The sequence below is a fragment of the Lissotriton vulgaris genome, chromosome 1_1 (assembly GCF_964263255.1).
Source record: "Lissotriton vulgaris chromosome 1_1, aLisVul1.2, whole genome shotgun sequence".
Taxonomy (NCBI): domain Eukaryota; kingdom Metazoa; phylum Chordata; class Amphibia; order Caudata; family Salamandridae; genus Lissotriton; species Lissotriton vulgaris.
The window spans coordinates 2,061,261,300-2,061,288,442 of NC_141685.1; the positions used below are offsets into that span (position 1 = coordinate 2,061,261,300).

General features: G+C 42.1%; 1 protein-coding gene across 21 annotated transcripts in view; it reads right to left on the reverse strand.

The window, feature by feature from the left end:
* The window catches only part of PLEKHA5 (pleckstrin homology domain containing A5), a 742,840-nt gene that overhangs the window by 91,094 nt on the left and 624,603 nt on the right, over positions 1-27,143 (reverse strand). For 14 of the 21 annotated variants that reach the window (XM_086920721.1, XM_086920705.1, XM_086920764.1 and 11 more), the window contains 4 exons: positions 25,370-25,564; positions 23,681-23,801; positions 21,474-21,589; positions 19,121-19,327 (listed from right to left, as the gene is read on the reverse strand). In XM_086920721.1, the coding sequence (XP_086776847.1) occupies positions 19,121-19,327; positions 21,474-21,589; positions 23,681-23,801; positions 25,370-25,564 (639 nt within the window). The remainder of the gene's footprint in view (positions 1-19,120; positions 19,328-21,473; positions 21,590-23,680; positions 23,802-25,369; positions 25,565-27,143) is intronic. The other 7 variants (XM_086920674.1, XM_086920665.1, XM_086920753.1 and 4 more) reach the window with 1 other exon arrangement.

Below are 27,143 nucleotides of genomic sequence, written 5' to 3' on the forward strand. Positions count from 1 at the left end.
CTTTAGCATCTTTCTACCCAGTTATAACACTTCTTAAGTGAGGAGCGGGTTTAGGGATGCTGAACCCCTCCTCCCAGCCATCCAGCATCACCGGGGCAGTGCTGAAAACACCTGCCGCTGCTGTGCTGTTTGTCACGAGAGCGCCATGTTTGCAGAGAGCTCGGAGCCCAACTACGAGCAGGTGACACGGGACGCCGAGGCGGCGATCTCACACACATGGGTGGTCCGAGCTATAAAACAACCCAACACAAGTAATGCTGTGAAAGGTCAATCGTACAAAAACACAGATGACACAAACCACTAGGGGAATTGTGTATTCCATATTGTGCTTGTTGTGCTGTCCGCTCCACTCATTTTTTCAGCACCAAGCAACCCCAGTCTTCGAATGTGTAAATGCAATATTGATAACATATATCGATTCGGGTGGCATTGAAAGCAACAGTTTTTTTTGTTTTTTTTAAATAGTGCGAACCAGACCTGAAAGTATCGGAAAGCTTTACATGAGCTCCATTGCACATGGTCATATTCAATGGTTTTAGGCACGTAGTGATTAAGATCACTTAATCACTAAGTGATCAGCCCAGAATCACAAAATGGAGACTGGAACCTGCTTCTCCAGTTCCAAAATCTGTAGCTCTGGTCGTAGGGACACATACTTTCCTATGATTTTCTTCTTTCTTTTGCAGTTTTTATATAGATTAAACTCGACCCTAAGGTATTAGAGCGCTTTATAGAAGCACCATTTACATTAGGCAAGAACACATCCGTTTTTGGTAGGCACGCGGAGATCAAGTAATGTGCCCAGAATCACATAATGTTGAGCCGACGCCGAGACGCGAACCTGGTACTATAGGTCCAGAGTCAGCAGTTCTCTGGCTGTTATGCCACATCCTATTCCCGAGAGTTGATGTTGGGGTTGAGCCGCAGACCCTCCTTGTGGATATATTTGAAATCTGTCCTGGACACGTCTGCTCAGCTGCCTCGGGTCCACGTAGCGTTCCTTGGTCTGGGTGGCACCGGGGTGCAGAATGTGCCAGGGTCTGTGAAGGCTCTCTGTTTACAGGGGACATGTGGGTGCCAGATTCCAACGTCCGGACGGCCCGGCCCTAGCGGTGCAGACAGTGTTTGGGTTCATGCCAGGGTGGGGCGCCAGGTGCGGTCCGATCTGCCGTGGGATGCGCGGTCTGCACGCATAGTGAGGCGTCGGGCTTTTTAGGAAGAGTAATGCGACCGGTCAGAGCCGCAGAACGAGCTCGCAGGCGGGAGGATGGCGGGGGGTAGCGTCACCCAGTGCCAGCCACAAGTGAGGGGGTGCTGTAGTGGGGGCTTGAAGGGATGGGGGTACTGTCCTGGGAAGGTGAGAGGAGGCTGCCGGAGACCAATGCTTCTGAAAATATGATGGACTGTGTTGGGCGACAAGCTCTGTAGAGGTGCAGGGACCATGGAATGTGTTCAGAAACTCTAGATTTGGCTTCGGGGTTGCCCGCCTGCCCGGGAACGGCCATAAATCACCTCCACTGTGTCAGACAATGGCCCCAGAAGGGCTCAAAGGCCCCGGGAGCGGGGACCCAGGACGGGGAGGCGCAGCAGATGGTTTGAGATAAACTGAAAGCTGACTCCGGGACCATTCTTTCTAGAATTAAAATCTGTCAGCCAAGGAGAGCCAGTGAATAAACCCCTCCGCAATCCAGCACGCGCAGCGGACGCCAGGCGAAACCTAAAAATGGCTGAAATATATAATAATTGGATCATCCCTGAATTCACAAAGCTGTAAACATTTGGCTATAATGTTGCTATGTTATGAGGTTTCCCTTAATGGGGAGGTAATATATTATTCACCGACTAGACTTAATTTACCCCCAAACATCAGTGGTGTCAATAACAATCTCTTTCCTCCAGATTATTCTTTAATTATCGATGCTTAAATACTTTACACATTTCATACTCCCACAAAGGATGAGTTTTCATTGCACTGCCTTTTTCCACTAAAATCGGAGTTTCACAATTGTGATTACATTAGAGTGTGAAAGTCCTGTAGTAAGAACAGAATAGGAGAAAGAAACAGAACATCAATGCAAACACGTGTATGCAGTTGGATAAGAGCTGCGTTTTGGGGTGCTTCTAAACTACCAATGATTAGTGATGGATCAAATTGAAAGTGTTAAAAAGAAAAAGATGTGCCCCAGTGAGGAAGTTCAAAAGATTTGAAGATGAGGCCTGGCACTGAAATGGTTTCAATCCTACTTCGCAAACAGATGACAGGCAGTAGCCCTCCCTCCCTAACGGTTAGAATTCTCCAGTGTTCAGCATGGTGTTCCACAAGGGTCCACGATTAGCCCAATTTTGTTCAGTATTTATATGAGCCCACTGATTGCTGTCATCAAGTCACATAATGTTAACCTGGTTAACTATGCGGATGACACTCAACATCTTGTCGCTGGAAGGTAATCAGTCCCTAGCTTTGGAAGATTTCCATGCGTGTGTGCAGGACATTGCAAAATGGCTGAAAGACATCTACCTACAATTTAACAGCGACAAGACAGAGATATTAAGTGTTTCAGGTGGGAAATCCCCCCCTCTCACTCCCTACTAGGTTCTGGCCTTTTGCCACAGATGCAACACCTGCACCTTCTGAGATGGTGCGAAACCTGGGAGTTAGTTTCGACATTAAACTAAGTTTAGAAACCCACGTGAACAAAACAGTTGGGATTTGCTTCTCCCTGATAAGAATGCTTTGGAAGGTTCTCCCACTGCTACCTATACAGGCAAGAGCATTGATAGTCCAGAGTCTCATCTTGAGCCGACTGGATTACTGTAACTCGTTGTTGCTAGATTCCCCAGGATTTCTGGTTGGAAGACTCCAGAGGATCCAGACAATAGCGGTCAAGCTAGCCTTAATGAAACCAAGATTCTGCTTACTTTTTGACTAATTCCTCCAAACTATTACAGACTAGAAGAGACTTTAAAACATTTGCACTGGCTACTCAAAAGACAAAGTTCAGATTGAGGCACAAGTGCTTTATGGTAATGCAACTTTGTTTCTTTTAAAATACTGCCCAGTGGGGTTCCAGAATTTGTAATACTTGTTCTGGCAGAGGAAGTTTTTCGTATCGCTCCCTGAAACTCTGGTATTCACTTCACCATTTCTTCGCTGCCTGACATAAGTGGCTAAATTCAAGAAAAGTATGAAAACTTGGCTGTTTCCAAAAGCTTTTTGTTAGCGGTTTTAACTGAACTTGCACTGCATTCACCGTGTCTACAGACTCGTAGGAGATAGTGCGCATCAGAGATAGAAATTAAAATAGCACAGAGCTAGTATTAGATAGGGCCTTGTAACAATACAGGGATTTGAAAGTCAGTGGGAGCCAGTGAAGGGCAGCTAGATTACTAGAGCTATAAACATAAATAGAATGGACAACAATAAGGAGACTACCACATTCTAAAGCATCAGGAGTCGTTTCAACAAGTAGTCGGCCAGGTCGAGTAAGACCCCATTGCAACAATCCAGTTTTAATGACACAAGCACCTGAACCTTAATTTTACAGCAAGAAGTTCGAATAAGTGGTAGAATTTTGTATGCATTAGCTTTTTGTCAAATATTCCGTTTTGGCTTAAGGCCTTGTTCACTAGTGGCGAAGAAGCTCCTACAGTGAGACGGTATTCAGTCAAAACATGTAGTTTGAAGCGTTGACTTACACGATTATCGAATTTTAAATATCGTGACACCGAAATATCAATATAAAGAATATCGTCTACTTTAAGGTAAGAAATATCGTTTTCAAAAATATAGAAGTTATTAATATAGTTAGCAAAAATATAGTATTTTTAAATATCAATTTTTCTATTAGTGTTATGTATTTGAGTGTATATTTTAAATGTATATGATATATTTTTTGTCCAAGTATGGTTTATATTTTTTAATATATGTGTTACATTTTTAGTAGCGGGTTGTGGGTTTATATGGGAAAAGGGTGGGAAGTAATCCAATTATAAAAAATTAATACATATTTGTATTTATTAATATTTATTTAATTGAGATTTTATAATGTTAATTGGGTTTTTAATTTTTGGGGGGTAAATTTTACGTGTGGGTTGTGCACTCTCCATGCTCTCGTCTGCCTTCCCAAAGAGGGACAACCGTGGCTATCCTAGCTGGCCACCATGAGATGGCCCAAGAACATGGAGAGTGCACGTGACTTATGAACCAAAGTTTCACGTTTCCCTCTGAACAGAAGAGGGACGCTGAATATTGGGCCACACAGTTCTAGTGGTGGCTTGTATACGTTCTCTATTTCACTTTTATCACCTTTTCTGCAGAGTGACTGGTTATTTAGGTCCTGACGAATGCCTATTGGCAGAAACATACTGACCTAACATATTAGGGTATATCTGTTGAATCCCTATCCGTCTCTTGTTTTAACAATGTTGCTGGGACCATCAAATAAAGTTACAGTGGACTCAGACAGACATTTATATATCACACCCTTCTGCACTCTGCCCTTCATTCTCTTAGTCTCTATGCTAATCTTCTGAGAAAAAACACCTCACCTCCTCCCCCAGGGGTTGTAGCCCACACTACGGTGTGAGGAGGGAACCCAAATGATGAAGTATATCACCTAACGGTGAGTGAGGGTTCTAGTCCCGAGGGATATCTCCTCCTACAGGTCTCTATAGGACACTCGTTCTTCATATATCTCTCTCTTTCTCTCTCCCCGAAAGACTTAGCCAGTCGAACTTCTATGTGATTTGTAATTCTTCTAGGGATCAGTACTTCCTGGCTATCATGGATACCCTTTGATCCCAAGTGTGTAGATGACAATAGTACATGTTATCCCTCCAATATCCAACATTTTCCCTACTGCTGCACTGACTGGAGTGGGAATGATAAATTGTATACCTCCTCTATCCAACACTTTCCCTAGTGTTGAACTCTTTGGATAAGGAATAGTAATTTTTACCCCTCCGCTATCCAACACTTTTCCTACTGTTGCACTGACTGGAGTGGGAAATTTAAGTTTAAAGATTTTTAAATAGCTTAATGTTTTAACTTATAATAGAATGTATGTTATTGGTGTATATATATATATATATATTAATTTGTTAAATGTTTATATATTTTAAAATGATAACATGCATTAAAATTTGTTTATATATATTTATATTAATTATTATATTTGTGTTTAACTTTTTTAAATTAAGAGTATTTATTATATTTGTTCAAATGTGTATGAAATCGAATTTATTTTTTAAGTTAATTGTAGTTTAATATATATATATATATATATATATATATATATACACACACACACACACACACACACACACGGAAAATACCATTTACCCAGTATGCATCTGTTCTTGGCATGTAGAGCTGTAGATTCACATGCTTTGCATAAGTCTACCAACTAGTGTTTGGTTCGGATGTTTGCACTTCGCTTTTGTTCGAAGAGGTCTTTTCTAGTCACGAGGTAGGTGACTCCTCCTTTCGCTGATAGTGCCCATGGGTATCGACTCCATTGTTAGATTGTTATCTCACAGAGGGTGAAAATGGAGTTAGTAAGAGCAGAAAAGAGATGCCCATGTGTAGGTATCTAAGAAAGATAGTACTGGAACAGGTACAGGTACCCGGGGAGGTGGGAGGGTGCATGTGAATATACAGCTCTACATGCCAAGAACAGATGCATACTGGGTAAGTAGCATTTTCAGTTCGAGGCATGTGAGCTGTTGCAGTTGTTTGAAATAGTGTACGCAGAACTGCCTGACCTACATTAGCTTGTTGTCTAGCTAACACATCTACACAATACTGCTTTTTAAATGTGTGTGGTGTAGACCATGTTGCAGCTTTACAGATGTTGGCTATGGGAATGTTTCCTAAGAAAGCCATAGAAGCCGCAAGTTTGCACCGTAGGGGTGATTGGCAAAATTATTTTTACTTTTGCATAGCAAGTTTGAATGCATTTAACTATCCATCGTGCAATACCCGATTTAGAAATGGGATTGCCTTTGTGTGGTGGTGCAAAAGCGACAGAGTTGTTTCGTTTTACGAAAAGGTTTTTTCTTTTCCATGTAATAGAGTAATGCTCTTATCATTCAATGTGTGTCGAGCTTGTTCTGCCACAGAATCTGGTTGAGGAAAGAACACAGGCAACTCAACAGATTGGTTGATGTGGAAGGTACAAACAACTTTAGGTAGAAATGTAGGGTTAGTGCGAAAAACCACTTTGTTAAGGTGTACTTGTAAAAATTGTTCTTCTATGGTTAAAGCATGAAGCTCACCCAGTCTCCTCAGTGATGTGATAGCAATGAGGAATGCAACTTGCCAAGTGAGAAATTGCAGTTCACATGTAGGCAGTGGCTCGAAGGGTGGACCCTTTAGTCTGGTAAGGGCAATATTAAGATTCCACACTGGGGCAGGTGGAAGTGTGTGAGGAATAACTCTTAAGTCCTTCCATGAAAGCTTTAAGAACAGGCACTCTGAAAAGGGGCAGATGTCTATTTTGAAGAGAAGTGGCTATTGCAGAGAGATGTAAGCAAATGGATGTCTATGCTACATTGCAGCGTTGTAAATTTTGTAAATAGCAAATTATATTTTGAACGGAAGCATCAAGCGGGTTGATATGGTTGTTATTACAATAAATAACAAACCGCTTCCATTTTGATGCATAGCAAGCTCTTGTAGTAGGTCTTCTGGCCTCTTTAATGATATTCATACAGTCTGGTGGAAGATTCAGATAACCAAACTATGATTTCACGTGCCAGATAGCAAGGTTGAGAGGTTTGGGATCTGGATGTCTTATTTCTCCATGGCTCTGCATGAGGAGACAGTATGTGCGATGTCGTTTTTGATGAGGAACTACTGAGAGTTCCAACAGGGTAGTGAACCAGGGCTGAATGGCCCAAGTAGGAGCTACCAGGATTTGTGGTTGTGATGTTTGCCTGAGCTTCTGAAACACTAGTGGAATGAGTGGGAGGGGTGGAAAAGCGTAGGCAAATATCCCTGACCAGTTCATCCATAGAGCATTGCCTTTGGATATTGGGTGTGGATACCTGGAGGCGAAGTTTGGGCATTTTGGTGTGTGGCCAACTGATCTATGTCTGGGAAGGCCCACATCTGAAAGAACAGGAAGAGAACTTGAGGTTGAAGTTCCCACTTGTGGATCTGTTGTCTCTGTCTGCTGAGCAGATCTGCGATCTGATTGTTTACTCCTGGGAGGTGTTCCACTCGGAGGTACATTTTTTGATGCATGGTCCATCTCCAAATGGCTTGTGCAGGGTATGACAATATGTAATACATGGCTTTCATGTTGTCTGTGCATATTACAACAACTTTGCCTACAAGGTGAGTTTGGAAGGCTTTGAGCGCTAGAAAGACTGCTAGCAGCTCTAAATGATTTATGTGGAGTTGCTTTTCCTTTTGACTCCACAATCCCTGAATTGTGTGAGTTTGGAGATGAGCTACCCAACCATTGAGTGATACAGCTGTTGTTAACACTGTCTGTGTAACTGGCTAGATGAAAGGCAGCCCTTTGGAAAGGTTCTGTGGATTCCACCACAGCAGAAAGAGATAATTGCGGCTGTCAACCAACTCTAGATCTGTCAATCGACCCTGAAACTGATTCCACTGACGAACTAAACATTCCTGAAGGGGATGCATTTGAAGTCTTGCATACAGAACTATCATGATACAAGATGCCATCATTCCTAATGGCTGCATAATACCCAAGCTGGTAATGAGTGGGTGGGTTGAATGTTGGAAATGAGAACCTGGATATTGTGGATTCTGGCCGGGTTGCGACAGGCTAGCACTTTTTGTGTATCTAGAGTGGCCCCCAAGTACGTTTGCGTCTTGGAGGGTTGAAGATGGGACTTCAACAGATTTAATGTGAATCCGAGGTTGTGCAGTAAGTGTAGTGTTCTTGGAGTGTGCTGTTTGCACTTTGTGAGAGTGCTGGCTTTGATGGGCCCGTCGTCTAGATATGGGAATACGTTAACATGTTGTCTTTGCAGATGTGCAGTGACTACTGCCAAGCATTTGGTGAATACTCTAGAAGCAGTGGTGACTCCGAATGGGAGTATTTTGAATTGGTAATGTTGTCCCGCTATCACAAACCTGAGGTATGTACGATGAGCGGGATGCATTGGAATATGGAAGTACAAGTCCTTTAAGTCCAGAGTGGACACAAAGTCGTCTTGTTATAACAGAGGAAGCACCTGTTGAAGCGTGACCATATGGGAGTGATCTGAATGAATGTATAGGTTTAATTCTCTGAGGTCTAATGTAGGTCTGAGAGAACCATCCTTTTTGGAAGTAGAAAGTAAAGAGAGTATACTCCTGTCCCTTGATATTGTAATGGGACAGGCTCTATAGATCCCTTTTACAGAAGAGATTAGACCTCTTGTTTGAGTAGATGTATATGTTCTGGAGATAGTTGTGTTTTGTGGTGGAATGTTTGGAGGGTTGTTGGTAAGGTCCAGGCAATAACCAAATTGGATAATTTGTAAACCCCATTTGTCTGATGCGATGGTATTCCAGACTGGGAGAAATTGAGTGAGACATCCCCCAACAGGTGTTTAATGATCGGTGGGGAAGGGGAGACAAGTCACTGTTTATGTGTGGCTGGGGAAGTACGAGTGTATTATCTTTATCTCTTCCTTTGCCATTGTTTCCCAGAAAACCAACTCGAAAATAACCTCTGGTAGAGGCTGATTTACTATTGCCTCTATATGAGTTGAAGGACTCCTCAGTAAGCATGGTCTTTGAGCCTCCCCAGTAAAAGGAGCGGCGAAAGGAACCATGGTTGGAAGGTGTTTGCAGGGTTCCAATTGATTTGGCTACCTCAGTGCCTTTCTTAATTTTTTCTAATGAAGTGTCCACTGCAGGACCAAATAAATGTTCCTTGTTAAATGGTAAATTTAAGGTGCTTGAACCTCCAGTTTAAATCCTGATACCCTTTGCCTTGCGTGACATCATAGTAGGGCGCTGGAGTTAATAGCGCATGAAGCAGTGTCTGCTGCGTCTAGAATACACCTGATTGAAGTGTTGGAATAAGGGTCCATTCCTGAATGAGGTCATAAGCTTTAGCTTTATGCTCATTAGACAGTTATTGGATCAGCTACTCTATCTCATCATAATGAGCTCTATCATACCTGGCTAATAGTGCTTGTGTATTAGCTATGCGCCAATGATTGGCTGCTTACATTGCTACTCTTTTGCTTGAGGACTCTATTAAATTAGATTCTTTATCAGGAGGCCGGGCGTCTCCAGTTTGAGAATGTGCTAGTTTACGAGCATTTAATACCACTAAAGAATCTAATGGAACCTGTCCCCTGATGTAAATTGTGTCTGTAGGTGCCACCTTATATTTTTTGTCAACTCTAGGAGTGAGGACCCTAGCTTGCACTGGATCTTTGATTACCTCATCTGCAGGTTTCAACATTCCTGTGAGCATAGGTAGTGTATGTGTAGTCTTTTGTGATATACTTAATGTCTTAACTAAAACATCTTCCTCAAGAAGTTCCTTTTGGAGCTGTACTCCATGGTACTGTGCAGCACTATTAAGCAACTCAATGAAACCCACATTATCATCTGGAGGAGAAGGCTTAGATGGGTATAGGTCTGGATCGTTATTTTTGGGATCAGTGTTATAGTCGACCCATGGGACTGTAGCATTGTCTTGTGGCACATCCCCATGTGTGTCACCATCTTGATCACCATCCCCCTTATCTTGATAAACTGGAGATTATGGCTGAGGGGAATTTGTGGGTGTTATGAGTAAATTAGGATCAATAGGTGGTGAAGAAGGTGAAAGAGGAGGTGGAGAAGTGTTAGTACCCATACTCTTTCTCTTCAGAGGGATATGATAAGAGTCCTCGAATTCTGGCTTTCTTTTTGCTGGCAACTTTGCATAAAGGTGTCCTGTTTTAGGGTTAATAACAAGTTCCTTTTCTTTGGGGTCTGTGTTGGCAAGCGGAACATCCAAACAAGGCTCCTTATTTGGTGGAGGAGCAGTTTGTTCTCTTGGGACCAGAATTTCCAGTGTGAAAGATTTTGGTGCCAACGATTTCGGATTGGAAGTTTGTTTCTGTGGCAACATGTTTGAGGGATCACTTGGTTTTTCGGAGCCGAAGTTTTGGGTTCGGTCCCCGAAGGAGGTCGACTCGGTCCCGAGCCGGAAGGCTTTGATACGTGTTTCAGTGCTGGGCAAAAGGCGGAGTGTTCAAAACTTTATCTTGGTGCTGACCTTGGCCAGAAGGCAGAGGAGGGACAGGAGCCTTTTTAGAGGGTACCTTTGGGGCAGAGCTGTATCTCTACTCACGGTACATTGACCGGGCGTGATGTCTTCCTCGATGTCGGAGTCTTCCTCTGACACGTAGATGTGTTCTTTCTCCTCTGCCTCAGCTCCCTGTGCTTCAAGATCTCTTGGTCGACATTTTCTCTGTAGAGATCTGGAGCTCTGTGTTGCTGATACATTTACTGACATCGAGCCAGACTGTCACGGAGCATCTTCTTCGATCATAACAATCAGCAGGCTTTGCAGTTTTCTTAGGTGTGTTCGGGTGATAAACACAAATTGCAAACTTTGTGTCGATACGTTTTAGAAATGGACACGATACGCGAAGGCAGGAATATGCGATCGAGAAACAATACTGTTGAAAGTAGTGGATTGCGCATCGAAGAGAACCCGAGAACGGTGTCGAACCGGAATGCAGCAATTCAAGTCCGAACCCGATGGTGGAAAAAAAACAATCTAACAATGGAGTCTATGCCCATGCACACTATCACAGAAAGGAGGAGTCACCTACCTTGTTACTGGAAAAGACTTCTTCGAACAAAAACAAAGTTCAAACATTCAGACCCAACACTAGATGGCAGACTTATGCAAAGCATGTGATCTACAGCTCACATGCCTTAAATATATATATATATATATATATATATATATATATATATATATATATATATATATATATATATATATATATATATATTCGATTGACATTCTTTTGCTTTATGATCTTGCAATATATATTCTGTCTGTTGTGCGGAACATTTGATACTATGTTGTTGCACAGATTCTCCGGACTCACTGTTAGGTACTGTTGATTTACTATTCCATCATGTCTGCCGTTATTTTGGTCCTGTGTCCACTTTCTATGTACATTCCTTGTGTTGTAACTGTTTATTTTGTATGCATGATTACCTACACTTACGTGAGCAAGGCCTTTGCTAGGCCGAAACATGTAGTTTGTGTGAATAAACACCCTTGGAATACAGTGTTTGTGTGTTGGATTCTGAGAGCGTGCTGGACGTCGGTTTGCTTTTGGAGAAATTATTGCCCGGCTTGCTCGGCCGGCATTCACGCCACCTCCCTCGGGCCACCTGCATCTTGTTTCTGAGCAACTTTCTTTTACGACTGTCCCGGACATTATAAGGTGCTACCAGCCCGGCCAGGAGACGAGAAGAGTATCGGGAATCATCGCGACACAGACATTTGGAAATCGCAGTACGGGGTAAGAGCGCTGGCTGTGTCGTGGTGTCCGTCCTTTAGGGACCGGGGTGTTTGGGGCGGCTGCTACCTTACATTCTTTGCCCTGGGGTTAAAGGCATTGCGTTCCTTTGCCTAGCGTATACCCGACATTTATGAGTGGCATTTGTGGTGAGAATCGGTGCTTGCTGGTATTCTCCGAAGACTCCCACGTGGTGTGCCATTAGCCTCCCTATTCTGTAGAACGTCAGTTGTCTGTACATTTTGTAACGCCACACAGAGTAGTAGTTTTGTGCCCGGTATACAGGCGGAATCCTGCCATTTTGGGGTGCCTTCGAGGACCTGTACCCCTATTCCTGAGCAGGAGGAACCTCATATTGGTTTGAGGGGAATTCCACACTTTCACCGTAGCTGACTACATACACCAGGGGCATTACAACCATGGAGGAAGAAGACGAAAGAAGAGCTGCTGCGCAGGCTCTATTTACAAGAAAAACGAAGGGCATAGCGAAAAACACCACAGAGGCTAAGAATGACTCCTCGCAAACCATAAAGGATAAAATTAATAAATTGGAAAAATTGAAACGTGGAGAAATTTCCAAATGGTGGGAGGCCATTTTGTTACAGAACTACATTGACCAAAAGATGGTCCCTAGGGGACTTAGAATCTTTACCACCCCCACATACGAGGCACCGAATCCTGACATGTTGACTGAGTGGTCTCAGAATTCGACGCTTAGCTCTAAACGGATGTTGGAGATTTTGGTAAAATATGCCTGGATAGACAGAGACCGTCTGTTAAAACAAACTGAAGAGCTAATGGATGACATAAAAAAACAGGCAGAAGATGACATGGTGAACAAACTTGTGTCGGAAATGAAAACTTGCCAAAAAATTATAAGGAGGATATTAAAGCTCGTAAAGAGAGAAAGCTTGATCGTGATTACAATGATTACGACACAGGGAGGATTTTGACCGTTAGTCGTAAATACGATCATCTCTACACCAGTGATTCTGTGACAAGAGGCAACTGTACAAGGTGGAGATGAAACTTCAACTGTACTGAGTGAGACTGAACCGGATATCTCCATTGTTTCAACAGAAGAGACCAACCAAGCGGCCAAAATCCCACGCAAGCCGAATTTTTTAGAGGAGTATCTTCACCTGCGCCGGAGCAGGCGATCGATAAAGGAGACTCCGGCACCACATGCAGCAACTCCAAGAGGTCGAGGACGAGCGAGAGGACGAGGAAACGAAGGAACAGGGGGAAGAGGCTCTATCAGAGGTGGCAAAAGAGGCAATGCAAGGGGCAACGTGGGAAACATGAACACACGCTCCAGAGGAAGACAATAATGGACCCTGATCTGGTAAATAAAACGATCCTCAACCTATCTAAAAGAACTATGAGTGACATTGAAAAAAACACTCTCTGTTTGGGACTTTCGTTTTGTCCTTCTATGCCCTTTAATTACAGTGAACCTAGAATTGATCTTTTTAGATTTGTCCGTAAGTTGAAACTTAAAAAATGGCATAAGCTTTGAGCCCTGGGTGGATGTACTACATTGAAGCCCCAAACGCACATTAATGATAACTTCAGGATTGGCAATGTTGATGCCTTGATCAACATCATGGAACAAGAATGTGAGGGGGATCAGTCCAGAGGTGATTCTAGCTTTGAAGAAAGAGAAGAGGTATTCCATAGTAACACTCAGCTCCTTCGAGAGGCAGACTTTGCCATTGACACCAGTGGGGCCTCAGGATTTAAACCCAAATCTACCTTCATTCCTACCATGGCACACAATGCCATAGATACCTTTCACGAGTGCGTTAACAAACAATTGAACACGTACCGACACACCAAGAGAAAACAGGGATTCATGCCCAATAATCTGTCCTGGAGTCAGGGGAATGCCCTCAAGTCCCTTATTGAAGACAAGAATGTTGTGATTTGGCCTGCTGACAAGGGGGGCAATATCGTGATTCTAGATAGAGAGCATTACGTAGCAGAGGCACAAATACAATTATCTGATCTTAAATACTATACCACCAGTACTATAGATCTTAACAGAAGCAGCATCACTGAGTTGTGGGATAAACTGAGCACATGGAAGGACAGGGAGGGGTATTTTGGAATGGGAAGAATATAAGTTCCTGAAAAACGATAACCCTATTCTCCCTGTCCTATACCTCCTGCCCAAGGTCCATAAGAGCAAGGACAACCCCCCCCCCCCGGGAGACCTATAGTGTCCTCAAGGGGTAGTGTGGCCGAACACGTATCCAAATACGTGGATCATTATCTACGTGAATGGGTACATGCTCTCCCCAGTTATATCAGGGATACAAAAGATTTTTGGACGAAACTGCAGGATTTGACATGGGATGAAGAATGCCTTCTCATCAACATGGATGTCCAGGCCCTATACACTATCATTAACTATCAGCAGGGCCTGGCAGCGTGCAAATATTTTCTTGACTCTCGTCCACTTCCTTTCCGTGAACACAGCAGGATGCTGTGGTAAATGATGGAATTTTGCCTCATGAATAATTTTTTCCTCTTTGATGGCACCCTGTATAAACTAGTGACTGGGACCGCGATGGGTTCTTGCTTTGCTCCCAGTTTCGCGAACCTGTTCATGGGATACTGGGAGCAGAGCATCTTTACGAACCCTGCTTTGGCAGAACACATCAGCCATGTGGCGACTTGGTGGCGCTATATTGACGATCTGTTTATGGTGTGGAGAGGATCGCCGGAGGGAGCCCAGAGTTTCTTTGATTGTCTCAACCTCAATGACAAGAATATAATTTTGACCAGCAACATTAGCAAAGTGACAGCTGAATATCTTGATGTCAAGATCAACATCTTTGACAACAAGATACACACCTCTCTTTTTCGGAAAACCACGGCCGGCAACAGTGTGTTGCACGCCCTCAGCAGTCACCCTGAACCATTCCAATGGAGTATTCTGTACGGTGAGCTGCTGAGGGCGAAAAGAAACTAACACTGAGTCTGGTTACCAACAAGTTGCCTCGGAAATGTTGGATCGCTTTACCCAGAGAGGGTATCCGTCATGGGTTTTACAAACAGCTAAAGCCAGGGCAGATACCATGCTGAGAAGCACTACCCTTCAAGTTACCACAGCTGAAGAAACCGATACGGATGACAACAACACACAACTCATCTTAACTTATAACAGAGAGTCAAGGCAGGTACAAAAGATTCTAGCCAAGAACTAGAATATTCTTAAAAGTGATGGCATCATAGGTGACTTGATTCCCGACAGGCCTAGTATCACCTATAGGAAGGGCAGCAACATCAGGGATCTCTGTGTCCATAGTGATATTACCATCTATCCCACGTATCAAGGCCTAGGTCTAAAAGGGTTCTTTCCTTGCAGTCACTGCAAGGCGTGTAAAAACAGCACCCTTGTCAAGAGAGTAGAGTACAATGGCATTAAGAGGGAGATCACACAATTTCTTAACTGTAATACCATGTTAGTGGTCTACGTGATTGTTTGCCCTTGTGATCTTTGGTACATTGGGAGTACTACTGCCCAAGCCAAAAAGCGCATATTGGAACACTATTGTGCCATAGTCCATGGTGACGTCAAGTATCCCGTGGCTAGACACTTTAACTAACCCCATATGTGATCTGTTCTTACTGTTGATACCTGTATATTATCTTGGTTATATTCTTTCGTCTTCTGCACATCTCCACGGTTGTTTGTTTATTTAAGTGCATACATACTTGTTATCATGTTATTTGACATCTTGTTCCTTTTCCCTATAGATGTAAAGATGGGGACTGGGTCACATCACAGCACGACTGTTCCAGCCCATTGATTGTCACTTCTCCGTCATCACTTATGAGCACGCCCATTTTGGGCTTTCATCTAGAAGGTTTTGGACTGCACTGTGGGCACGGGGCTTTGTACGCAAGTAAGAACAGTTTTAGCGCGTCTGTACTGAGGCTTCCTTTCAGTGTATTTCACTGAAGGTGTCTCATCGAGTAGTGGCCATGGTGGTATTTTACCTGGTTACTGTGTCACTATCCCCCCCGGGACACTCTCCTGGAATTGGAGGTTTACGCACCTCCTGGGAACTTTACGCGCTCACTACATCTCTCTCTCTCTCCCTGGGGAGGCCTATTTTTGCCGTTTGGGTCCGAATCCGGCTATCTATTTCTATGGCTGGTTCTCTCATATGTATATACCCACTGTGGTATTATATCTATTTGTTTGCTGCATTTAAACATTAGTTTTCTTTACACGTTCCATACAATTTGTATTTATTCGATTGACATTCTTTTGCTTTATGATCTTGCAATATGTATTCTGTCTGTTGTGCGGAACATTTGATACTATGTTGTTGCACAGATTCTCCGGACTCACTGTTAGGTACTGTTGATTTACTATTCCAACAAGTCTCCCGTTATTTTGGTCCTGTGTCCACTTTCTATGTCCATTCCTTGTGTTGTAACTCTATTTATTTTGTATGCACGATTACCTACACTTACGTGAGCAAGGCCGTTGCTAGGCCGAAACATGTAGTTTGTGTGAATAAACACCCTTGGACTTGGAATACGGTGTTTGTGTGTTGGATTCTGAGAGCGTGCTGGACGTCTGTTTGCTTTTGGAGATATATATATATCCACAACACAGTTTGCCTGGAAATAAGAAGGTCCAGACGAGGAGTAGGAGATCTGTAATTTATTTGATGGAGGATGCAGCGTGACAATACAGCAGCGTGCTTCAAATCATCTTAGTCCAGCCCAACGAGTTTCATGCTTGCCACACTTATTCATGGGCTCAGGGCTTGTTAAGAGTGCTGGCATACGGTGGTTCTACCCGGCATCCGTTCAAAAAACATCTTGCACCCGCCCAGGTGGGCACGCCAGATGATCCTCCGACCACCCTACAAATAGTCTCCCTCACCTGCCTTATATTTCACCCCCCCGGGCCCTATTATGTATAGGGTACACTTTACCTGTTTAAACCCTGTCGTACCTTAAAACAGGTGCACTGGGTGCAAACAGGGAAAGTGCGCCCTATTACATAGAATGTGCGGCCTCCATTTTTCACTTAAATGCTCTGCCCTAAGAGCTGTGCATTCAAGTGAAATACAGAGTGTATTTGAAAGCAGCCGCTCCGTATATCCCTGTGAGGGGGCAAATCTTGCAGGCGGGTGCAGTGTGTGACTTCACCCTCCTGCAAGGGGAGGTCTGGGGGGTCCATGACACTCTCTTTCCCCCTCCAGAGGGCTGCAATCAGTGGGTGCATTGACAGTGTGCCTCCTTTAAGGGGTGCACTGACAGTGCACCTCCTGAGAGCTTATTTGCCATGGTGCAGGCACAGAGGTTAAGGGATTCCCTAAATTAGGGAATATCCTTTTGAGAAAGCGCTGGCGCTGTATGGGTGCCAGCGCTTTCAGTATTACAGCAGAGTTGTCTGCTACACCTTCTGTAATATAAAAATGACCCGGGGCACGCGAAGCAGGCAAGAAACGCCTGTTGTGTCTTGGGGCACGTTGTGTAATATGGCCCCAGATTTCGTATTTCAAACCTACAAAAGTAAGGCATGAGGGCAATATGCGCTTAAAGTAGAAGTTACCATCCATCTTCCCCCTTGAACACAAAATAGAAACAAGAGAAAAACACATGAAATAAACATGAAGTTGATCTTTCAGCAGAACATCCAGTATTGGAGCTAAAGGTACACACATTCTTTTACCACTGATCCAAAATTGGATTGCAAAAATGCTGATCCCTAAGTGCAAAAAATATGATTAAGCTTAACAGAAATGTTATGTGATTTACTACTACCCATTTAAAGTTTGCCACAATTAATCTCTTCACTAGTTACATCACCTCTTGTTTCACCACGTCCTTACAACCTTGTTTCCGGAAATTAGAAAATTCTGCCCATTCTTCCAACCTCTTATTTAACAACTACAGTTTAAGCTGTTATTTTGCAAATGCTTCAAAATGCAGCAGCTTGTCTAGTGTTCGGCTTTCCCTGGCACGTTTATATTTTTAATCATCCGGTAAAATCACAGACTCCCAATTCACAGATGTGTACTTTTTAAGGCATTGTACAATCACAATACTGCTTTTAAAAATGTTGTCCTTTAAATAAATTACATATAGCCCAGCTCCTTATGCTCAGCATCAGCAAACCTATTAACACTGCTCCCATCAGACGATCAAGATTAGAACAAGCATTGCCAGAGCCAATAGGTCTAGCCTTTTGGCTTTGCCAACGCTTTATGACGTTTGCTCAGCATTTAAACAAACAGTGACATGACGTGCAAGGGAGGGGGGTAATATGCCTCAAGGGCTGCCGCAAGTGAAGGGGAGAGGGTGAGAGCAGCAGACTCCTCCGAGCAGGTTGAGGCACCTGTGGACCACCCGCTTGCGACCAACTCTCCTTGGGCTATGAATACATCCCAGGGGACAAAGGGAATGTGGACAACGGGAGGGGGAGGGAGCCTGGTGAACACTGACAACAGGAGGGGGGCAGGAACCAAGGGAATGGGGACAAGGGTGGGGGGCGGGAGAATGATGAACAATGACAACAGGAGGGCGCGGGAACAAAGGGAATGCAGACTACGGGAGGGGTTGGGAGCATGTTGAACAGAACCAATGGTGGGGGAGGGGGGGTGGGAGCAAAGGAAATGCAAACGGGAGGGGGCGGAAGTATGGGAAACGCAGACAACGGGAGGGGGGCGGGAGTAAAGTAAAACTCAACAGGAATTTAAAAGCAAGCCGAGGCATAAGAAAACGTAGTGGGGTAGCAAAACATATGGCCTGTATCGAAAGGATCCATGCAGCAGGAGCAAACACCTGGGTGGAAACAAAACAGCCACAAGGCGGGACAAATTTACTTGGCCACCAATCGAACTATGCCATTTAGAAAGGTGGACTTAGTAACCCATCACAAGCGGTGGGCATTTGGTGGGTGTCCTCTAATTTCATAGAGCCATTACAGCATGCCTCGCAGGGCTGCGCATGTGTGCAGCCTTTAGGCTTGACCTAAAAATCTTTCTCCTACTTAGCAGCAAAAGCATGGAATCTTTATTCTTGTGAGCACCAAATGCATGGACAGAATCTGTCAGAGCCCCAGCCTATCAACAGGCATTTTGCGAAGCCCTTAAAGCTTGGAACTGTGCTTAAATCTGTTGCTCCAACAGTCCCCTTCCTTCTACTTTCAGTACCAGAATAACTCTGAGGTTACTGTTTGCACTGTACAAGAAATGTTCATTAACCCCTTCGCCGCGGCATGAATTTCGTCGCAGTGCGAGGGGGTTGAGCGCGGCGCCGCTGTGCTCATGACAGAACCACGCCGTCATGAGTCTCAGGCAGCCTGTGCTCATGACGGCGTGGTTCCGTTACGGCCCAGCCCGCTCAATAATTTGCCCGCACAGGCGGCGAATTAATGCAGCGTGGGCGGAGCGGCAGCCGCATGACAGAATCACGCCGTCATGAGCACACGCCGCCCGTGGCTCATGACGGTGTGGTTCCGTCAAGCGCACTCAATGGGTTATGGTTATTTTCACTTTAATGACAATCAACAAATATACTTAACTTCGGACCTATGCAAATGTATAGACACCAAATGGATACATAAATGCATGCTTACTTGTGTCTGCTTGAAAGGATTTTCTCTTGGAGAAGAAGGGCTAATTGAAGGTGATTGGTCTGAATCACCAATAAAATTGAATCCCTTTTTCTTTTCCTTGAGACAGGCTTGCTGATGTCTTTTTATTCTTTCCATCTGCTCTTCCACAGTCATTCGAGTCCGCGGACTTTCCAAACAAAGTTGCTCCACTGCACTTCTGGGCCTTTCCTGAAACATATTTGAAAAAAACACAATGGAATCTTAAGACTGAAGTCATATTGGGACATATAGTTGGTCTTTGTTGTTAATGAATTACATTCTTGATTTCCTGTTCAAAGACTTTTTCACATCTATCATAGTATTAACTGTTTAATATGTATATCATTATTTATTAGACAGACTTCCATTTTTTTAACTGCATTGCTTCCCTAAATCTGGTGGCGAAATTAGAGAAGAATAGGAAGGGCAGTTTGCAGATCTACTGTCCTTCCCCTGATCTTGCACCCTCCAAAGACTATCAAGCTTGCTTTGTGTTCAAACCATCATAGGCAAACACCTGCTATCATCTACCACACAGAAGTACCTAGTGAGTCTGTCAGGCTCTCCACCTGCTTTACTGTGCAGGTGGGGTGCTACTACTCCAACATTGATTCGCATTACACTAAGTACTAATATAGCCAGAGGTCCAAATAGCCTCATTACTAAATCTATAGAAATAGTCCTACTGCTATAACTATTAATGCCAATTAATAACGATGAATACTTTTGCGCTACGAGAAAGCTAACTTTATTGATGCTGCTAGTACTATGAGTAATGCCACAAGCACTACAACTGCTACAATTTTAACTACTGCAAAGACCTACTACGTCATCTCTAGACTTTTATTGGAACTAGGAATCCTATTGCAACCACTAACATTACTTCCAGTACCATGGCCATAATTCTACAAATGCTACAACTGGTGTGATTACTGTAGAAAGTTTACCAAGACTGATTTGTGGTACCATTTTCATAAGTCCTAATATTAGTGGTGCTACGATAATTTATTATAGTGCAACTACTGACAGTACTAATATTCTTAGTGCTACCAGCAAACACACTACTACTGATACTAATACATGTACTACTATGGCATTGGTGCTACTACATGGTCTATAATGTCTACTAGTATTACTAGTAATAGCAATATAAGTAATATTACTAGCAATACCAGTAATTCAACAATTGTTACTATTGGACATCAGTAGTAGTATTACCGGTAGGAGTATAGGTAAGACCTGTTAAGTTAGCATCATTAATAATAGAATGAACCTGCCAATCACAGCTGCTTTGTTAATAGTATTTGTACCTGTACTAGTAGCAGCACTGTTATTAGTCATAGTATCTCTAGAGGGAGTAGATGTTTTACCACTAAAACTATTACTATGAGGACTACAAATAGTGGTACTAGTAGTGTCAGTACTACTACTTCTGGAAGTTGAAGTAGTACCCTTGTACATAAAGTAACACTAGGAGTAAGATCAGTACTACCAGTAGGAGGATTAATGCCAGTTCTAGCATACTAGTAGTGTCACTTAGAACTCTGGTAGTATAGAAGAAAATGCAGGTAGTTGGCAGGTTTCATGGTTATGTCTATAAGGCGGGGGAGGTGCTTGTTATGGCTAAGGGACAGCAGGATGGAATGGTATAAATGCCAGAGAGACAAGGACGGGGTATGGTTACTAATTAAATATTGGTGACAGAGCTCCCTCCTGACTAGCTAACTGACTAGTTTATTTCAGGAGCACTTATGGTTATTTTTTCTCATGAAATTCTAAATCAAAGTTTTTCTTCATCGACAAACCTATTAGTATGAAATATGGACATAGATAAACATTCTTCTAGGCCTACACAATTTAGGGACACCGTGTCGGGTGGAAAGTCCAGGGCTCAAAACAATGTCAGTGCATAGCAGCTTGAGTGCTAGAAATTGTGCATTCCAGATTATACTCTGAGACATAACACTTTTACTGTGCACAAATGGGCCATAGGAAAAAAGAGAGAGAGAGTGTGCGCACATACCTTTTCTGAGAAAAAGTAGTGATGTCATGTTACAAGCAAACAAAATAGCATATTGTGGACCAATGAAAAACGCCATGTTTCTCTCACACAACTCAATACAAAAATGTTTAAATGCTAACCCTACATGTAAACACTCGTCATTCGCAAACTATATAGCACTAAGTACAATCGTTTTCAAACTAAAAGCAGATCTATTAATGTCAGTAAATTGTAATACGTATTCAATAACAGCTGACTACTGTGTATATTTCATATTATTACACAAAGACACACATGAATTTACATCAATTAACCACTGGCCATTTCAAATACCATTCTTAGATCCATCTTCTTATTTTTCCTTAAAGTGACATAAGAAGCAATTGTTAGTGATTCAGGCGTTGGTGATTTGGTTCTTGGAGGAACAACTCCGACAGGAAAGTGAGTACCTAAAATACACAGAATGCAAAACATTTCAGCACTATGTAAATATGTCTTGGGTGAGGGTGGACACGCAGCACAGGAGTTATTTGTGGAAAGAGAGGGAGGATACTTGCGTCTAAATTGAATGTTAAACTGCAGTATGTAATCACTGCAATAAAGATAAAGCACACAAATATAATGAAACTAAACCAAGTCTGTTTATTCGTGCAGGTAGCAAACAGCCTAGCCAGCGCTTTTCAACTTCACAGTCTTGTTCACGGTCAGTGAGTCTTTCATCCGTGTCTAGTTAAATATTTTTACAGTCTGCCAATAAGGAGGCATTCTGGGAATCGTTATAAACTATAAAGTGATGTGTGTATTTTCTAAATAATTAAAAATTCATGATATATAACACTGAGGGAAATCAAACAAATATAAATTCATCATACTTAACCCCTTCCATGCTGATGACGGCCCCCGGCCGTCATGCATCACGGTGGGCGTGTGCTGATGACGGCTGGGGGCCGTCATGAACCCGCCCACTCTCTAAATCGCCCCCACAGGCGCAGAATCGCGGCCGCGCCAAAGTGGTTAATCATGGGCTGATTACTCTAAGTGGGAAGCTTACTTATAAACTAAATCACGATTAACCATATATTTTCTCATTAAAATACTTGACCACAGTTATATTTATCCTTTCTAAATTTCTCAGTGAGAACGAATCCTCAAAATGACTCCTGCTGTATCAACCGCATTAGTCTTAACATGATAATCATTCTACATCCTTTACCCACCAACTGCCTTCCATCATTCGTATTACTAGATGGCATCTCAAACACAACAATGTAACTACTTTCCTTTACAACCCGGCATTCAAACAATATAACTGTGAAATCTGACTGCATGTCAGACCCCCAGGTCAGACCCATATGTCAAAAAATGCTAATTGATTCAAGACAAATATCACATGCATTATTCATAATGTAGCTTACAACAAGTTCCTGATTCTAATATCGTATTCACAACAGTTGGCTCCACTCAAACTTCGTGTATTCCACTATTGGAAATGATTAAAGTAAGAGATAGAAATTACTTCAATTAGAATACTTATAATACATCCAAGTTATAGCAATCAGTCCTGTGTTACTCAACCCTAACCTCAGTGCTGTCCGTCCTCAACTTGTAATACCAACATTATCAAAAAACAGTTCCTCACCATTATTTAATCAATTCAATTCAATTTATTAAAGTTTTGGAACACCAATGAGGTCCACTTAAAAAATACACGCCAATTAATACATAAAGTGCAATAAAACCATGTGGTAAAACAGCGGAAACAAGACTGTAAACAATTTCAACATATAACAGTTTCAAGGGATAAAAGTTTGGGATTTAGCAGCCAGCAATGAGGAAACAGGGCATATCCAGAGTTGTGCAAATAGCAATTATAAAGCAACCGAGACAACATAAAAAACTTTCAAGTAGCAAAGTTTGGAATTAGCAGCAAACAATGAGAGAACAGAGCATTTCCTGAACTGTGCAAACAAATAAAAGCAGCCTAATTATGTGCAATTTTACAATTTTGGATAAAACATGTAAAAATTAATTAAGCAACAGCCTGTAAAATAAGGACCAAATAGTGAAAAATACATTCGTAATCAAGTGAGGATAAAATAACTAAAAAGAAGATCAGCTGTTCAGAAATTAAATCCCACCTGGAAAATATACAGTTAAAATATGTACATAAATTCTTAACGAAATTAAACAATTTTGCACACAGCGCTTCATTTTTGGGATTAAAAAGAAAGTTGCGAGCTGAGGCTACGTCCTTAACACCATTTTGTAAAAACATCAGCCTAAGTCAATGACGACGATGAAAGGCCAGTGCTGGACAAACAAACAAAAAACATGATCCAAGTTCTGGATACTCAGCTCCCAAAAATTGCAATTTTTTCGATTTTTTGAATTCTGGGACCAATATGCTGTTAAATCATTTAGAGGTAGGAGATTAAATCTAAATAGGGAAAACCAGCGTCTTGTTGCATGATCTAGGTTCCAGGTTAAATATTGCTGAGGCAAAGGGAACTGATATAAAGCGACATGTTTGGAGTACCAACCTTTTGCTCCTGAACTCTCCACTTCTGCTAAAGATTCATTTTTCTCATCGCCATTGGACTCGTCAACCTCAGCTACTGTTGTCAGTTCTGGTTCACTCTTATAAAGCCTATAGTCCGGACCCTGAAACAGGTGAAGAAAATTACAACAATAATTACACATAATTGGCATTATAGATAATAATCTATTTAAATCAGGCTACTCGAACGAGTAGCTTGTGAGCTACTGGTAGCTCTCCATCTACCTTTAAATAGCTCTCCTGTGTGCAGCCCAGCCCACTAACTTTGAAGACTATTTTGGTTGAATTAATATATTTATACCAACATTTAGAGAAAATTTTAAATTTCCAAAATCTATTTAAAGTTGATATTTGAGTGATAAATAAGTAGCACTGGGGCACCTATTACTAATATTACTACCTTGGAGCAAAACGCGTTTAAACTATACTGGCAAAGTTTTACTCATCTAAAGGCATCCTAAATCAACATTTTTTTTTCATTACTGCTGTCAATCCTGCCAGGTGCACAGAGATGTTCATTGCTGTTAATCTTGCATATGGTGGCCACTCATTACATAACGTTTAGTTGTAAAGCGCACGCTCACCATGAAGTGTATTGTGGTGCTCAATAACCAATGTTTGTTGTTACCTAACTCAATGATCTTCATTTTATCGACCTCAGAAGGATGAAAGGCTGATGTGGCCCACAGGGATTTGAAACTGACCATGAGGTCGAACACAGGCCCATACAGTAGTCCACTAGGCTACCAGACCAGACCTAACATAATCCGATCTGATGTAGTCATTACTACAGTATTAATATTATTAGTAGATTGGGATGATTTTCATTAACCCGAAGTAGCTCTGATTAAAGAAAAGGTTGAAGACCCATGATCTAAATGATACTAGGAATGCTTCTAAATTATGAGCTTTAAATCTTAAACAGATTTAACCACCTAAAACTCCAACATTAAAAAAAAACACAATCGTGGTTATATGTTTGTAAGTGTAGATATATGAATATGGTCAAACCAACTGTGATAAAATCCTGTAGCATATGTTGCAAGTAATATTACTAGATTGAAAATAGAACATTAAGCCTAGGTATTCACTGTCTGGCCTACTTTATTCATACATATTGCCTTCCAAGTGTTGCAACAATTCCTACCCAGTGTCATAGCAACTCAAAGATTTGAACACTGCAAAGTAACCCACTTTGTTACAATTAAACATATTTCCCTATTGAAAATATATTTACAGCCCATTCAGAGCCCAGCTTTGATGCAATGCAATCATACAGTGACGTGTATTGGTCAGGCCTGAGTACCTAAAATATCACTTGTTCACCCAAGGTAATAGCGCGTATTTTGGTGAAAACTAATGTTTTGACTGAGATATAAGGCTGCTTACTGAGAATTCTCATAATGCCTTCCAAGCTGAACTCTCCCACGCAGACATGCAATTCAGTTGTATGTAAATGGCTCTTAATGCATAAATGCATGAGTAAAACAATAACCATGCCATATACTCTAGTAAATGAGAAATTTAAGTAGAGATGACCACCTTTAAAATGAAAATACAATAATGCATGTAAATGATGCGATCACATTGCATTAAATATGAAGATGGGAAACAAAACGGATAATGCTGAAGGCAGGGCGTCATGATGTGGGTGGCAGTTTCAGCCCCTTACACAGTAAGATCCATTTCGTGGAAATCCTTGAACCTGGTGAGTCTTCTTTTCTTCTGGTAGATGAACTGGTCCCCTGCTATAACACAGCAAAGAGGAAGTGCTGCTATCATTGGGCACAGGGGCAGTTGTGGGAGGCTGCTCTGTTAAGTCATAGGATCGTGGGAGCGGAGGTCGAGGTGGGACTACTTCCTCTTCCTACAGAGGGTAGAACAGTTGCCTTATTTACAAGCACACCAGATCAGATTACCTGCAGTTTTTCTTCTTCTCTTTACAATTTATAATTTGCGTCTTCAGAGATACACTTATGTGCGACTAACATTAACTTGTTATTCAGCTGGAATTACAGGAGCTTATTCCTCTGAAGACTAATCACTAAGGTAAGTATACTGCTCATATAAGAGTGATAAGGATTAGATAGCGTATTCAAAGTCAGGCATAACACATTTGGGCACCGTACACCTAATCTGTCATGGGATAATTACCCCATGACTAGCAGCCTGTGGTATTTCCTAGTGTTACTTTAAAAAACAACCCAACAACCAATAATCCCATAGAAAAGACACTGTTCAACTTTACTTCCAGTGTCTCAAGTGGAGTAGCATGCAGTCGCAGTAAAGGGTTTTAGATGACACACCGTGTCCTTGTATCAGGAAAAGCATGTATTCATCATCTGTCGCTTTCATCTTCAAAGAGGAGCTATAACATGATGAAACAGCAATGGATAGGTGCTAAGCCACATTGTTAACAGGTGCTCTGTTCAAGGGACCAGACACATTCTTACATTTAAAAACTTCTTAAAGCACAATGATAATAAATGTTTAATGCTTCTCCAGACTTCTTGAATTAAGCCATTAGTTTATCTAAGGCTAACAAACCCAACACCCTACATTAACATCAAAGTTAATGTAAACTGCTGGGATCATATCTTGAAGTTGTAGGCTTCTTTGATTGATGCTGAAATGAGGTGTGTAAGACAATTTTAAAAACTGAGAAATTAAATCTAACATGCAACTTTAGAATGAGAAAATAGGCGCTAATATGTTTTAAAGAAAATCATACAAACGATTATTTTTCATTTGACACTGTGAATTATGCTCCAAGTTGCAGATAGATTTCTGCATGGCAGCCCTTGCATGTTCCTTCATAACCAATTGTAAATATAAGAGTTACGTATATACCGTAGATCAATTCAGCCCCTGCTCTCACTCTTCTGTGTTCCCAAACTTCCCAGATTATACATTACAATCAAGCCTTGAAAACCTTCGATATTAGAATACAAACAAACTTCATTTAATACATGCAAGATGGGTGAATTTCATTTAGAGAAAATCTAGTCAAGAGGGGGAGGCATACAGAAAAGTAAGACTTCATGGGCAGTTAGCATTAACTTTGTTCCAGAGTGATGCTCCCTTTGAATTCCACAGAATAACTGGGGCAGCTCTTGATTATGACGTAGGTTAAGGATACTGCAATCCTTAGATGGAACCTATTTCTTGAAGGAAGCGAGTGCTAATCACTCTAGTACCCAAAGTGCAGCCTTTCACACACCTAAAGGATTATGCTACAGTGATGCGCTACTTTCCCTGGAAGCAGGTGGAGACATCTCACCACACACCTGCAATATTAAACTTTGTTCTGGAAAACCCAATGACTTTACTCTGTTACAAGATGCAGGCTGGGTGACCTACTCTTAGGGCATACCCGAAGTTTAATTGAAATCTTGTGTGAGGTCAAGATCTAAGGTTGGTGGATAGATAATTATTTTTCCAGGAAA